We start from the raw sequence: 14,955 nt of genomic DNA, 5'->3' as shown, positions 1-14,955 counted from the left end.
TAAGTTCTGGGGATATAATTCTGAACAAAACAGACATAGCCCAGTCTTCAAAGGTTCACAGTGTATTAAGAGATACATATAACTAAACGTATAATTGTAACACAATGTGATAAATTTTTTTAAAGTAAAAGGTATCTCAAAAGCAAGCAGACAGACATAAAAGAGAAGCAAGTCATTCAAATGAATATGTGTGCCTCTATCCAGTAGCCATTAATGTGGGTAACAGTGGTGAGGAAGGTGAAACATAGTCCCTCTCCTTATGCATCTATGGACAGGCAGAAGAGACTGATTTTAGTCAAACGATCACATAAATGACTGTAAATTCTCAAGTGCTGTTAGAATAGGAAGGAGAGATACACAAGACTAAGAGCCTGTGGACAGAAATTATCCAGACAAAAGTTAGGGATGGTTTGCCTGAGGAAGGGATGGTAGAGCTGGATCTGGAAGATGAAAAGGAAGTAATTAGAGCAAAAGTATAGAGAATGTATTCCAGGAAGATGGAACACCATGTGCAAAGACTTTGATGGGAGGAGGGAAGATGAGAAAAATGCTTGAGAGGAGTGAAGCGTGAAGGAGCAGAGAGATTATGGTGTGGTATGACACTGAGGAGGCCAGTCCTTGCAATGCTTTTAGGTGTTCAAAGGTGTCTTATTTTCTTTATCACAGGGAAGGGGACCATAGTAGTTCAGTTAAATGAGTTCTAGCACGGTAAAAGGAGAGTCCAGGAAAGAAAAATGGGTTGCTTGAACTAGGGTCATGGGATAAGAGTGAGGTATCACATGGAAACAAGTAGCTGGATTTCAGAGATGCTTAGAAATGGATTAAGAAATCACCTGAGTTTCTGGCTTAAGTGAGAGAATGGATAGTGATACTCTTCACAGAGAAGACTGGGGTTTTGGGAGGGACAGAGAATCATAATTTTGATTTTGAACACAATGAGTTTGCGGTGTTTTGAAGGTGTGAAGTAGGCAGCCAGATACATGGGTCTGGAACTCAGAAGTATGCACTGTGGATAAAGCCAGCTTGACATTTACACTTAGATGGTAACTAATGAGATGATTTGGGGGGAGATGTACAGAATTAGAAGATGAGAGGGCCTAGAACTGAACATGGTGGACTCCCAAGCTCTAATTACACACCAGGTAATCAATTCTGATTCTAAACTCTAGTTTTTCCCTAGATTCTATTTTTTTTTTTACACACTTTGCAAGAGTTCACTTGAAGTTTGTATGTGTTACACAGTGGAGTAAATCCTCCTTAATAAAATCATTATTTGTTTTTCCTATTTCCAAAGTGATATATTCAACCCTTTGATATATAGACTTATTTTCCTAATCCAAGTGCATTGCAACTCTCCTTATCAGTCCTCAATCTTTCAACTGTAATTCCAGAATCCAAAAATCTCTGAAAATCAGAAGTTCATTTTTGTTTTTTATTTCAATCTGGTGCAAACCCATTTTGTGGCAAAATCAGGTCAGAAATAAAGTAAGGCTATTTAAAATCTTTCTTTGTCTCATAATAGATACTAGTAGGCATTGCTGCAGATACATTAATGTGTTTGAGTATGTCATGCCATTTTAGGCCTCTCTATATGTACTATATCTGAAATACTGAGAATTCTAAAACACATCTAGCCCTAAGTTTTCGGATAATAGATTTTGTACTCTTTTTGTTTATTGAGTAAACAGCCTGAAGAAGGGACTATGCTATAGGTTTTAAATAAATAATATTATTTAATCATACAATATCATAAATAAAAAACTTGAATGGGCCTCCACAGTTATTTTTAAAAACTTCAGCACAATATTTAACTTCATTTTATTTTCTGAAACGATAATGTGTCAAAAATCAAAATTCATATTGAAGAATATGTTAACTCTTGGGGAACTAATGACATGAGGAAATGTCCTTTTTGATTCAACAGACCAACTGAATGAATGAAAGATGTGTTTTCCCTTTAAAAAGGAAGAATGTTGGGGGGGGCGCCTGGGTGGCTCAATGGGTTATAGCCTCTGCCTTCAGCTCAGGTCATGATCTCAGGGTTCTGGGATTGAGCCCCGCATCAGGCTCTCTGCTCAGCAGGGAGCCTGCTTCCTCCTCCCCCAGCCCCCGCCTGCCTCTCTGCCTACTTGTGATCTATGTCTGTCAAATAAATAAATAAAATCTTAAAAAAAAAAAAGAAGGAAAGGTTAAGGCGTAAGATTATATTTTGATATTAAACATATTCATATGTAGTGCTTTTAGCTGTGTTTAAATGAGTTAATACTCTTCCCCAAAGCTTTCAGAAGTTTCTCATATAATTAAATTTTTTTCGTAAATGTAGAAAAATACAAGTTAGTTGCTTAAGCTAGATTCAGTAAAATGTCTTAAATTTTTTTAAAAGTTTAACTGACTGCATTAAAGCTTAAACATTAATATTTATTAAGAGAACTTTTATAAGTCCTCTTTGCTTCAGAAACCAACAGTTGTGTTTAGATGATACTTTATACTTCACAGTTACTTTCAACTTAAAACAAAGCTCTCATGTAGTGGTTAAACGTACTTTTTTTCATCCTCAGTATAGTGACCTTAAATCATTTTCATTATGAAGTTGTAAATGTTCTTTCAAGGATTCAGAGAATAAAGGAGAAACAAGACTGACTTCTTTAAGAGGTCTTGTTTCAAATATCTTAGAAAGTCATGAGTGAATTTATTTTTAATTTTACATGCTCTAAAATAGATTCAAAACCATCAATGGGAACACCTACAACAAAATCCAAACCTCCCTATAATACTTGCATCGTTTGCATCATTCTGTTATAAATGCATTATATTTTTACATTTTTAATATATCTCAATGGTTAGATTTGGGATAATATCCATATATTGTCAACTTATACAGATCTTGTTGTAAAACAAACTCACAGGTCTCTTAAGGTAGTTGAATTTATAACAAATTCATACATCTTTTTGTGAGAATAAAAAGATCACAGAGGTTTATTCCTGAAAAAAATTCTAAACAATTTAAATGGTTTTATACTATCTCAGGCTTGAAAACTTTTTATATCCTGTATCTACTTTATGAGTTGATATATGATCATCAATTAATGAAGTCATTTTTATGATAATAAAATGTCATCATTAGAACTGTGGTATTCTAGTCTAACCATTTTCTAAAGAATACGATTGGGGCATTTTAGGTAGTTAAATATTAAAATAATCTAATTGAAAATGAGACTTTGAAATTATTCATTTTGATTGACAAACTGCAGAAAATGGCTTTGTTTCATAAGTACATTTCTATCACTCAATTTTTATAGTTATTACTAGTATTTCCAGGAAAAAAAGGGCAAAATCTACATTGTCTTTGTTTTACTTAACTAGTAAATAGGATGATGTCTGGCTCTCTGTGTTTCAGATGCATCTGTTATTACTTTATCTACATTAATCAAATTCCTCCAGTCATCATGCCTTCATGTAGGAAAGGCCTGCAGTTACAGATTGTTGCACACAGTTTCACCTTCCCCTTGTCACCGAAGAACAGTGTTCCTTTTGAATCAAAGAAACATACTTCTGTCGCAAATTTTTTATAGTTACAGAAAGTACCTGGCCATGAAACATTAATTTATCAAGAAGACTGATCATAGGACCTCATGGACTAAATGAAAGTCCAAGAATACCGTATAAGAGTAGCCACCGTCACACGTGGAATCCAACGTTCCAATGGTCTAAGGAAGAACTTTTGTCTTCACTCCATTGATGAAGAAACAGAAGCTCAGATGGGTTATCGGACTTGCGCAAAATCACTCAGACGAAAAAGTGAACTCTACTTTACGTCTTTTGATTGCAAGTAGGGTATTCTTTCAACTACAAGGTATTTATTACCAGCTCGCGAGGATAATAACAACTAACTCCAGCCTCCATTATTAGAAAAAGATGTGTCCTATATCCATAGACAAGTATCCACCAGCTGACTCTGGTGGAAAAACCTTTGCAGTTGCTTCCCCATGATTAGTTAAGTTTGATTTGGTTCACTCAGGATTTTGTTTTTGTGTTTCACTTTGTCTTGTAACTCTCACATGATGTAAGATCTGGCTTCTCTACACAGTATGGGACAATGCTATAGTTGAAATCTACCATCAGGAAATACTAACTTTAGATGAGAATTTCTTTTTTTTATTAAAGATGTTTTGTTCCAATTTTGTCTTTAGATCTGTGTATTTAATGTACACTGTTCTGAAGAGTCCTAGCCCTCTTCCCCAGGAAGTTTCCTTATATTATCTTTACTGTTACATAAATGTTTCTTTCCTAAAAACATCTAACACCTTTTCTTGATAGAGAACAGGTGGATGGGGAAGGAGGAGGTGAGGAGGGCAGAAAATACTATTTTCACCTTGGCTTGTTCTAAATAAATATCATGACTATTCTATTTGATCTCTTTAAACTTCTTGCTCTGAGGAATAAATTTAAGATATAAACAAATACATATAAAAATTTGGCAAGAGGTGAAATAACAGAAAATTTCTTTGTAAGATCTTTTTTGTGCATGTCAATTGCTTTTAAGAAATAACAAAAAACTCAAAATGCTAGTTAATATTGTAGCTTTGAAATATGTGGAAAATATTTACTGTAACTTCAGAGATGAAGATCCAGAATTGTATTTCCATTCTCATTTGAGCAGACAAAGCATTAAAAGAAAACCTTTTCACTGAAATTTAAAAAGAAAAACATATATATAATTAGTAAATATACTGTTTTAGTCTTTTAAGCTTTTACCAATTATTTTCAATTATTCTGTGGTAAGTAAAACAATGCTTCCCTCACCAAAGAAGTCCACGTTCTAATCACCAGAACCTGTGGATATGTAACCTTACATTACAAAGGGCTTTTGAAGGTGTGATCAAATTAAGGATTAAAGTGCAGCTGAGAGGCTGTGCTGGTCGAGGATGGTCAGTTGTAACAGGACAATGGGACAAAAAGCACCTCTACCAGTGAGAACTGACAGAAGTAAGTAAAGACTGGACAGGGAGGAAACAAAGGCCCAAAGGTGAGAAGAGGGGATAGTTGTATATTAAGAGTCAATCAGACTAAAGAGAAAGTATGAAGAGTAAGAGAGCAAGAAAGCTGGAAGGCTGAGGCCCCAGTTTAGGACACTGGATCATCCTCTGAAATCCCCTGAAGAAGGCCCTCCACAGAATCTACCCCTGTCAACTTTTACATTTTCATTTTTCCTATCAGTTGCTCACTACCTCTCTGCTTAGGAAACCAGCCGACATCCCCATAAATGTCCCAGCTTCTTAACACGGATCACTTGCTTGGTTGTGGCAAAAATTCTACCATAAAAGATTTATTGGTGAAGTGTACTATCAACCATGCTTCCTCTTCTCAATGGGAAATTATCTCCAAAAATTGCAGCATCAAACATGGTCTTAATTTTCTCATTTACTGCTTGTAGAATATCTTATGATGACAAAATGGTGGACATTTGTTAACTTTGAATATGATATTTCCATGAGACTAAATAAAAAACAGTGGTATATTGCATAGATAATTTGGTTTCTGTTTTCACCATTTAATAACACCATCATTGTCACAATTTATGTGAGTCTTCTCTGTCACTGAAACTGAATTTTTAAGTATGCAGCTACAAGATTATAGGGTAAGCAGACAACTGCCCTGGAATCCAAAGACAATAGTAAATAGAATGAATAGGACACAGTATACTGTATTTTATACGGTATTTTACTATTAACAGAGAACTTTTTTATCCACTGATCCCTTTTGTGATCTCATATTTGGTCCCTTATGATTCTAATCCCTTATTTTATGCATGTTATTGATGAACTAAGGCTCAGAGAGGTTAGCCAAGTTATAGAAGTGACACAGTTAAAAAATTAATCCACATAAGCTCACACTGTACTCTCTTCAAAGTTAAAAATTACACTAGTTATCATAATGACAATAATGGCATAAATTGGTAATAAGTATAGTGAGTAAGTAAGTGTTGCTTTGTGTCAGGCGCAGAGCTTGGATTACCTTGTGTCAGGCAATCCTCATAGAAAGCCACTGAGGTGAGCAGCCTAATTCTCTCCAGAGGCCAAAGTGAAGATAGAGGCTACATTAAGGAACTTTGAAGCAAAGCGAAAGTTCAAATCCTCACTGGTCTCACTAACGAGTCTCTGTTCCTCATCAGACGTAATTATTAAAACAAAGCTTTTTGCCTTTAAACTTAACAAAATACATTCTAATTCTTAATACCTAGTGCTGAGGAGGGAACAATGCAACAAGTACCCAGGTCACTTACTACTAAGGAAGTAAATTTGTGCAATACATTTGCATAGCCTAAGGAAATAATCCTAAATGTGTAAAAACCCTGAAGCATCAAGATGATCATTGAAACATAATTAATAATGATTCTATAATGTAGAGGACATGTAAAATTTAAATATATATCCCAATGGCCTCTCTATAGCATTCTTTAAACTGAGATTTGATTTTGTTCTCTCTTTTACTCAAAGGGCTTTATTGCTAAAAACATTTAATCATAAAATGACTAAAAAGTATAAACTTTGAAAACAAAACTAAAGTAAGCTTCCTTTCCTCAATTAATCACAAAATTAAAAAAAAAATAGAAAAACCAAAACCAGAATGATACATCAAGTGACTCTAACGCAAGGGAAAATATGACAAGTAAGCAAGTTATTTTAGGAAAAGTGTCATAACTTTAAAGTCTTTACTAACACTGTAGCCCTAACTTCTACCTAATCTTATTATTAAATACATTTAATAGAAGTACATGAGTTAGCATCAAAGTTCCGGACATTTACAAAACATTTCCATGTCCGTGAGTAAAGCTAGAATTTTAGGAAGGTTAAAGAGCAACACATGAATAAGTCTTTCAAACAAGAACAGGATATTTCAAATTCTCAATGTAAACATATTAGGATATTCAACCAACATAAACCAGACCATATAAAAATGTGCTTACAGCAGATAATAACCTTGATGTGTTCTTCCCCTAAAAATCCAATATTGTCATGTGAGAATAAATTATTTTTTCCATCCTTATCGTGTTGTCTTGTCCAAACCTGGGAGCTCATTTCAAAGTAAACTTCCAAAAAGAACAGAAGCATAGATATATAAGGGGGCTTGCTTTCAGAAAGTAGCTCAAGTAATAATGTCAACCAGATTCTCTTGCATCTGACCAAGGGTTTTGTTTGGTATTTTATTTTGATTTTTTTCTTTCTCTTATACATTCTTCTTCTTCTTAGAACTACTATTAGTGGCAAGGTCAACGTGGCCCTTACCACAAGTCACTAATGACTGAATTGGTATCCTGATATCTGAGAAATCATTTGCTGTCACATATCTATCATAAACCCTTCAGAAGAGTTACAGAGTCTGATGCCTTATTAAGACTTGGCCAAGTTAGGGTAGAGTTTCAATCCTATTGAACTCCATATGCGCATAGGGAAAAATGTGATTGTTTTGTAGCCTATAAATATATTGCTAGCTCTAGCAAGCGACAAGACATCTCACTCCAGAAAGTCAAATGCTGCAATGTGTCACTTTCAAATTTCTCCCACTGGTCCCAGGAAAATAGGTATAGATTTCAAATAAAGTTATTTAAAGTGATTCTGGTATACAGACACCCACGTCCTCCAGAGTTAAATTTCTCAGTTAGACTGTCTCCAGTCAATCTGACCACTTCAACCTGACAGGCAAGCCAGTCAAATAAGCAGTCACAGTGGGCCAAAAATCTGTCAGAATGGTTTGCTTCACTGGTGATTACTTTTTGACTGACTTGAGCAGTCAAGTAATCAAAATAGTCAAACCAGGTTTCCCATGTATACATAGTCTTAGCCCTTCCTGTGTTAGTAGTACGTAGGCCTTGTTTATATATTTTAAAGGAATTTTATTAGGTTACACTGTTTAAGAGAAACAAGACAAAAATGTTGTGAGCAACTAGTTAGACAATTAGGGTTCTCTTCAGAGTTGGTCCTCAGCTTCAGTGCTGGGGAGAAAAGGCTCATTGGGCCTGCCAGAGAACTACAGAAGGGGACAGGGGAAAGGCAGCCAAGAGAAAAGCACCATGGAAGCAGGAAGGACCCATATGCCCAGCTCCTAATAGTTTTTGGTTAGAGGACTGAGACCTGTGTCCTGACAAAGACTGGGCTAGTTTTACTTTTGGAGACAAAATAAATTAAAACACTTAGAAAGAAACCAATGTAGGGTTAGTCACATAGATGTCACTGTTGACTGGTTTTCCATTTTAGTGTAACTAGCCATTCTTGTCAAAAGAAGGATAAGCTTTAAGAATCCCCTTAATTAATTTTAAAGTGGAGGTGAAGGCAATTTAATTTCTCAGCTTGCACAGATGACAACTTAAAATTACAGTCTGATGTTTCAAAAGCACTGTTAGAGAAGCAGTTGGAATTACAGGTTTTGGAATCAGCCTACCTGTTTTCAAACCTGGACTCCTCACTAACAAGCTGTGTGCCTTTGGGCCACTCAATTTCTTCCCAGTATGTAAATACCCTAATCTTAAAATGGGCACAATAATATTACTCAATTCCCAGAATAGTTCTGATTACCAAATGGCAATGGGAAGAAAGCACTTTCATTAGGATAGAGTAAGGAAGACTTGCCATGGAGAGGCATCTGACCAGAGGAACAAGGTCCAGCTCAAGTTCACCATAACTATGAGAGCATCTTATTCTATAAATTATTTTAATTTAATTTTAATTAATTAATTAAATTAATTTAAATTATCTTATTCTATAAATTCTTATAAATCATTTCTATAGAATACTGGGCTTCTTTTATACCAGCATCTAAAGATTTTTAAACCTTGTCTCAATTAATAGTTATATTATTTAATATCTTTATAATTTCTAGCAACAATAAGCGTATGGCTAAGGTCTCTAGGTCCTCATTCTATGCTGGCATTAAGCAAGGTGCTTCACCACCACTTTCTCATTTATAACCTTGAAACCTAATGAGGTGTATCAGGTTTCCACATAAAGAAACTGAGTCTCAATCAAGTTACATAACCTGTCTGGGATCAAACAACTGGTTATGACAGAGCTGGTTTTGAAACCTAACCATCTTTAAAACCTATGCTCATTCAAATAGGTCATAAGTGACCTATAGTGTAACAACTATCTAATTAAGAACAACATATTTCTGGTTCTTCCAGCAAAGAAAAGTAGTTGATACTGAAGATTTGAGACTTCCTAAAAAGAAACATTTGTCTATTGGGCCTCTGAAGGTAGTAAAACACTGACTAATCCAGAGCTCATGTTCTTTCCCCTTTCTATATGCTTTGGGTTTCAGAACAATAAAACAAAATGTCTGGAATACAAAATTCATATATTCCAGAGAACTTAGAGCTGGGCAGCATTTCAAAGACTGGTTGAGTCATCAAACACAAAATAAAATGTCTTATTAATTGAAAATGGCTGGAATGTCAATTAATAAGCTGAAACCTGAGCAACAGTTGTGACATCAAGACCATTTCATGCTGTTTTCTTGGGTGATTTTTCTGTAATTGATAGAAGGCGTAATCTCAGATGATAATGTGCACAAAAGTCTTTAGACTCTGAAGGAGCATGAATGAATGATACTTCTGGGAAGAGCCCAGGCTTCTAGCTAAAACTCAACATAGGAGGGTGCAATCCAACATACAGGATTAATATCTCAGGAGACTTGCCCGAGGTCAGTTCATCTCTCTGTGATGCCTTATCCTCTAGATGGAAATAAAAACAGTGAACTCTCTTAAATGTGCCCTACGGTCTGATTAAAGATTGAAAAGGTCTCTAAAAATCCACAGCACTCCCAGGGAAAAAATGCTAAATATCATTATAATTATTATACCAAATGCCATAATTTGGTCTCCTCAGATTCCCTTTTTATGTAGATTCCATCACACTCTGACTTTTGACTTTTTGCCTCTCTGACCAAATCTCCAATGACAAAGCAAAGGGAAATGTTGAGGCAATTAGTGGGAAATGGAAGCAATTAATTCCCTTTTTTAGTGGAGACCTGGCCTCTGTGAACCAGTTTAACCAAAAATAATCAATGACCTTTCTCTGACCAATCTGAAGGAAATCTACTTGATATTTGTCACTGGTTATCCATCTACTGCTTCAACATTAATGAGTCTTTTCACTTTGCCCCTTTCTTTTATGAAATAGAGCCATCTATTCTGGTCCCTTGTTACCTCTGCAACTGCTATTTTTGCAAATCTAATACGGTCAAAGACCTCGTTATCCATGTGTAAGCCTGGACACCATTTTTAGCATAGCATGGTTTCTGATTTCCCCCAACCTTTCTCCCTTGAACTGTTTCCCCTTCTCTGCAATAAAGGTGGGATTTTGTTCAAAATGAATGAAATAGAACAACAAAGAAAGTTTAAATCTAAAAGTGACCAAAAAAAAAAAAAAAGATTATATAATTTACTTGTATCTAAGCACCTTGCAGATCTAGAACCAAGTCACTGCCCCATCACTTACTCATTGATTACCTTGGCAAAGTTACCTATCTTCTAAAAAATCTCATTTTTTTGCTTCTGAACAATGGAGATAAGAGCACTTGCCTCAAGGGTATTTTCAGGTTCAAATGAGGTGATACATGCAAAGCCTTTTGCAACGGATGAGAGCCCGATCAGTGTTAACTTTTATCAGCTGGAGAAGAGAAGACTCCAGGTATATAGCTGCTTTTGATATTCATGAAAACTCTTCTAAGACGACTGCTACTCAAGTAGGAGTAGTTAACAGTCACTGTTTCCTTTTTATCCCGAAGTAGAGAACTTACTATTTTAGCTTATGCATTTATTTTATAAATTCTTTCCTTCTAGCATATTCTGGAATATCTTTGCTTGCTATTTTGTTGTTTATTTTTGTCTTGAAAGAAATACATCGTAAGCAAATGGTCAAAAGTTTTGTCATACATTTCACTGGGTGTCCTCAGTAAGGCTGAATATAAATGAATTTAGATACTACTTAGTACAACCAGTATTTCATGTTGAAACAAACACAAATGTGAGTGAATTGGTACTATATCCCCAGAAAATATGGAAAAACAGAGATGACCTATGAAGAAAGGCAAATTAAAAGTTACCTCCCAAATTATCCAGAGTTGCTTCATGCTCTAGTTCATTTTGCTCTGAGAGCTCTGTCCTAAGTTTGAGTCCTCTGAGCCTGTATTTAAGAAAGGATATTGGGGGGGGGGGGAAGGGCCAGAAATACAAGATAGTAGTCCATGGTTATGTTTTATGCTCTTAATATCTATCAGAAATGTGAGATCAAAGATCCCATAGGGAGAAGGAGAGAGGTCCTCCCTTTGGCTCTGACCTAGATTTCCAATCTTAGAGTTCCCACATCCAATCTAAGTTTGAAATCCCAGGAGTGAATCCAGAGCTACTCTTTAGGCACAGGAGACCTAAATTTTACCACCACCAGACCCCTTGTCCTTCACATTCAGTCCCAGCCCTAGCCCTTCACTCTCCACATCAGATATTATTAATTCAACTTAGAATATTCAGAAAACCCGCCCCCGACACACACACTTATTCAAAGTCACATGGCAAGTTAGAAGCAAATGCTGAACTCTAACTTCCCATTTCAGTGTGTTCTACCAACACTAAACCAAGCAACCACAAAGAAATCACTGAGTCACTTGCAAATATTTGCCTGGCCCACTGGTTTGGGAGCTAATCCATGTTCAATTTCAGTGGTTATTTCTACAGTGGAAAATGACACAGTCAACCACCTTTGATTTTCTTATGAAGTAGGTTCTATCATATTTTTAGCAAAGCACTTGCCTTCTGTTCTTGCCAGAGGTGCAACCACTTTGCAAAGTATTATGCAGAGGCACATACTTGTCCTTTTTCTCTTAAAGCAGATACAGGGACACTATATAAACAAAATCTAAAACTAATGGCTCTAGTCTTTCATCCCCCCAAACTGTGTTCCAAATGGCCAGAGATATCCAGCTAAAACACAATCAGATCAAGCTACTCCTCTTGTTAAAATCCTAAAACCCTTAAAAGCATAGTTATGGTCTGCCCCCATCTTAACTCTCCAGCCCTACTTTATGTTATTCCCCACAATGATCGCAAGCTCTAATCAAAGACCCCTGGATGTGCCATGCTTTTCACAACTCTGCACATGCTAGTCTTTTTGTCTGATACCTTTCTCCTATCCTTTGCCTGCCTAAAGAATAGCTAATTATTTTTCAAGGGTTCTTTGAACCCTTCCCAAACCCCCAGACTCATAGGGAATTGATATATACTTTTAAAACTTGTCAGTGCGATTAATTGTAGAAATGCCTCAAATACTCATTGGCAAGTACCCTATCTTAGGCATCTTAGCATCCTTAAAAACTAGTGTTGCACCTGGTACAATCCTCTACTTATATACCTTCAACTTAACCATAGATATTAACTAAGTTATCACTGAAGACAAAATTATACATTTTCTACCTTCTCCAGAAGACAGTGTCGTCAGTCATCTCACTGGGCAGACTCACCCACCGGTTTGTTCCTACTCTAGGAGTGGATACACTCTACGAGTGGATATTCTCAGAGTTTTCCAAATACTATAACCCTACATGACCACAACATGTCAAAAGTCTAATAAGGAAAAAAAAATGGTTGTTTGCAATAAAAACAACAATAGATGTTTTATAATTTGAGAGCAGAGAGAAAGTAAAGAAGTTTGAATATACTTATGGGAAAAAGTCTTGAATTATAGATCTAATTCTGATGGAAAGAGCAAATCATCCATCATGTGAAAAGAGCCTTGCATATGTGAAGGATAAACATAAGCTATAGAAGCGAGAAAGTGAATTGTCTAAATGGAGAGAAACATTTGCCAGTATGACCAAAGGATTAATGCCCTTTTGGCCCAAGAGTAATTAAGAGAAAGCCTAAAAGTTTACCAGAACTTAAAGTCTGATGGTAAAAAATGCTGCTGACAAAATTTCTATTGCAGACCTCGGGTTGTTCAATAGGTTCAGATCCTTTTGAGTCTGTACAAGATCAAAGGGAGTAGAGACTATAAACATCTTAGCTGCTGAGGTACTCCTTGCAGACACCAGCTGAGATCATTGCCTGTCTGTAGACAAATTTTCAAAGTAGTAGGTACTGGTCTAGATTTTGGTGGGAGTAGGGAAAGATGGTGGATAGAATGAGTTTTTGGCAAAGGGAAGTTAAAAGGACACAGCAAAATATTTGATTGAAGACAGAGAGAGTCCTGGCTCAAATTCTTATTTGGATGGAAATACATCTCAGGAAGATGAATATCTTTCAGAACTTAATTTGTTCATGTGCATATGAACTTCTGTATTGGAAACATGTTCATAAAATAAGAAATAAAGGAAGGAACAAAAGGGAGGGATAGAAGGATTTTCTGGCCCAGTAGAAAAACCCAGAAAATGAATCACATTGTATGCTAGTATGTAGGTGAAGGAGAAGTCTTTCAGAAAAGGTAAGAAATTATTTGTAGATACTCTTCCATGGTAACTCCTAGAACTGAACATCAGGAAACATAAGAATCCTTATTAAAATTCAATCTCTACTTCCTAGATTTATTTCCTTCTTGCTTTTTTTTTAGTCCTATTTTTGAAATCTCACTTAGTCTTCAAACCTGAAGAGAAAAAAAGAAAAACAGCAACCTAATGCATCTTTTATATCATTAGATCCAACCTTCCATTGTGTCTTGAGAGCAATTACAACACCAGTAACAAGGGCTTTCCCTCCTTGACCAATCTGTTCTTTAAACTAGTTACCTGAGGAAATTCTAAAACCTACCTTACTATTTCACTTTTCAATAATACAGATTCCCCCAATTTTTCTGACATTTAACTTAAACTACCTGTAATACATTTTCATACAATTCTTCTTCTTTTTTTTTTTTTTTTTTTTTTTTGCTGATGAGTAAGCAGCCAGACTTCCCATGCTCCAATGAATACACTTTAATAGAATCACATAATTATGCATCCACTAAGCTCTCACAGGCAAAGTGATGTCTGCCAAATCTTTGATATGTCTCCAAACACCTGCACCCCAACCCACAGACTCCTTAACGGGCTGGTAATTCACACCTCTATAAAATAAGGAATATTTTTATAGTAGTTTCTTGCTACTCATTTTTTCTATAAGACTGTTGTTAAGCTCTCCCCTCATAGCTTATGTTTTTGAAGACACTTGTGGTTCTTCACGCTTTCCTCATACATCCTCAGCTCTATGCTTCACAGACTCTTCCTACTGATCTTAGTAAAGACAATCAGTAAAACCTGAGCAGGAACTATATGCTACATTTTACATTTGTTTCGTTTACCAAATAGCATAAAATTTGCAGTCTGCTATTAGTAAACTTCACCTCTTTAGATCTGGTATCTCTCTGGTGCTTAATCCAGTATTTCTTACTAAAAGAGTTACATTTATCTCTGTAAGAATCTGACATGTCTAACTGACTTCAGATAATTTGATTTGTACATTGATTTCCAAAGAGTTGAATGATTGCATTTCCACATGTATAATTATGATTATTATTCTACCAATATCTATCATTATCCCCTTTGAATCGTATTTCATTAGTTTATTTGAAACGATTGTGTAAGAATATTACATTTCTTTCAGTTTTTCCTTTCCTATTTCTCCTTTTTGACTACTCAAACCACTGTTTTCAAAATTGTTTTCTACTTCCACTGTGTTAATTACTACAGTTTGTGAAAATTTCACTTATGCTAGATATTTACATCATGTTTTAATGTCTTATAATTATTTTGGTTATTTAGAACTTATTACAAACCCTGTCCCATAGTCATTAAAATTCAGCTGACGCTTAAGAAACGTTTTTCAGCTCGTTTCATTTTTGACATGAGCTCCAAGTTTCAGTTCAACAAAATATACTCATGCATTTAACTGTTCTACTGCTTTGTAATGAAACTGAAAATTTTAAAAATAATATT

At 35.5% G+C, this 14,955-nt stretch overlaps 1 protein-coding gene across 5 annotated transcripts in view; it reads right to left on the bottom strand.

Annotated features, from left to right (window-relative positions):
- TFEC (transcription factor EC) overlaps positions 1 to 14,955 on the bottom strand; it is a 123,411-nt gene that overhangs the window by 47,330 nt on the left and 61,126 nt on the right. Inside the window, exon 2 of one of the 5 annotated variants that reach the window (XM_032870974.1) lies at positions 11,101 to 11,180. The exons of the other annotated variants lie outside the window; for them this stretch is intronic. Within the exon in view, the coding sequence (XP_032726865.1) occupies positions 11,101 to 11,127 (27 nt within the window). The 5' untranslated portion in view covers positions 11,128 to 11,180. The remainder of the gene's footprint in view (positions 1 to 11,100; positions 11,181 to 14,955) is intronic. 5 annotated transcript variants of the gene reach the window in all.

This window comes from Lontra canadensis, unplaced genomic scaffold, assembly GCF_010015895.1.
Source record: "Lontra canadensis isolate GAN:19392208 unplaced genomic scaffold, GSC_riverotter_1.0 scaffold2, whole genome shotgun sequence".
Lineage (NCBI taxonomy): Eukaryota > Metazoa > Chordata > Mammalia > Carnivora > Mustelidae > Lontra > Lontra canadensis.
The sequence above is the reverse complement of the archived record's forward strand: the minus strand, read 5'-3'. Positions and strand labels throughout refer to the sequence as shown.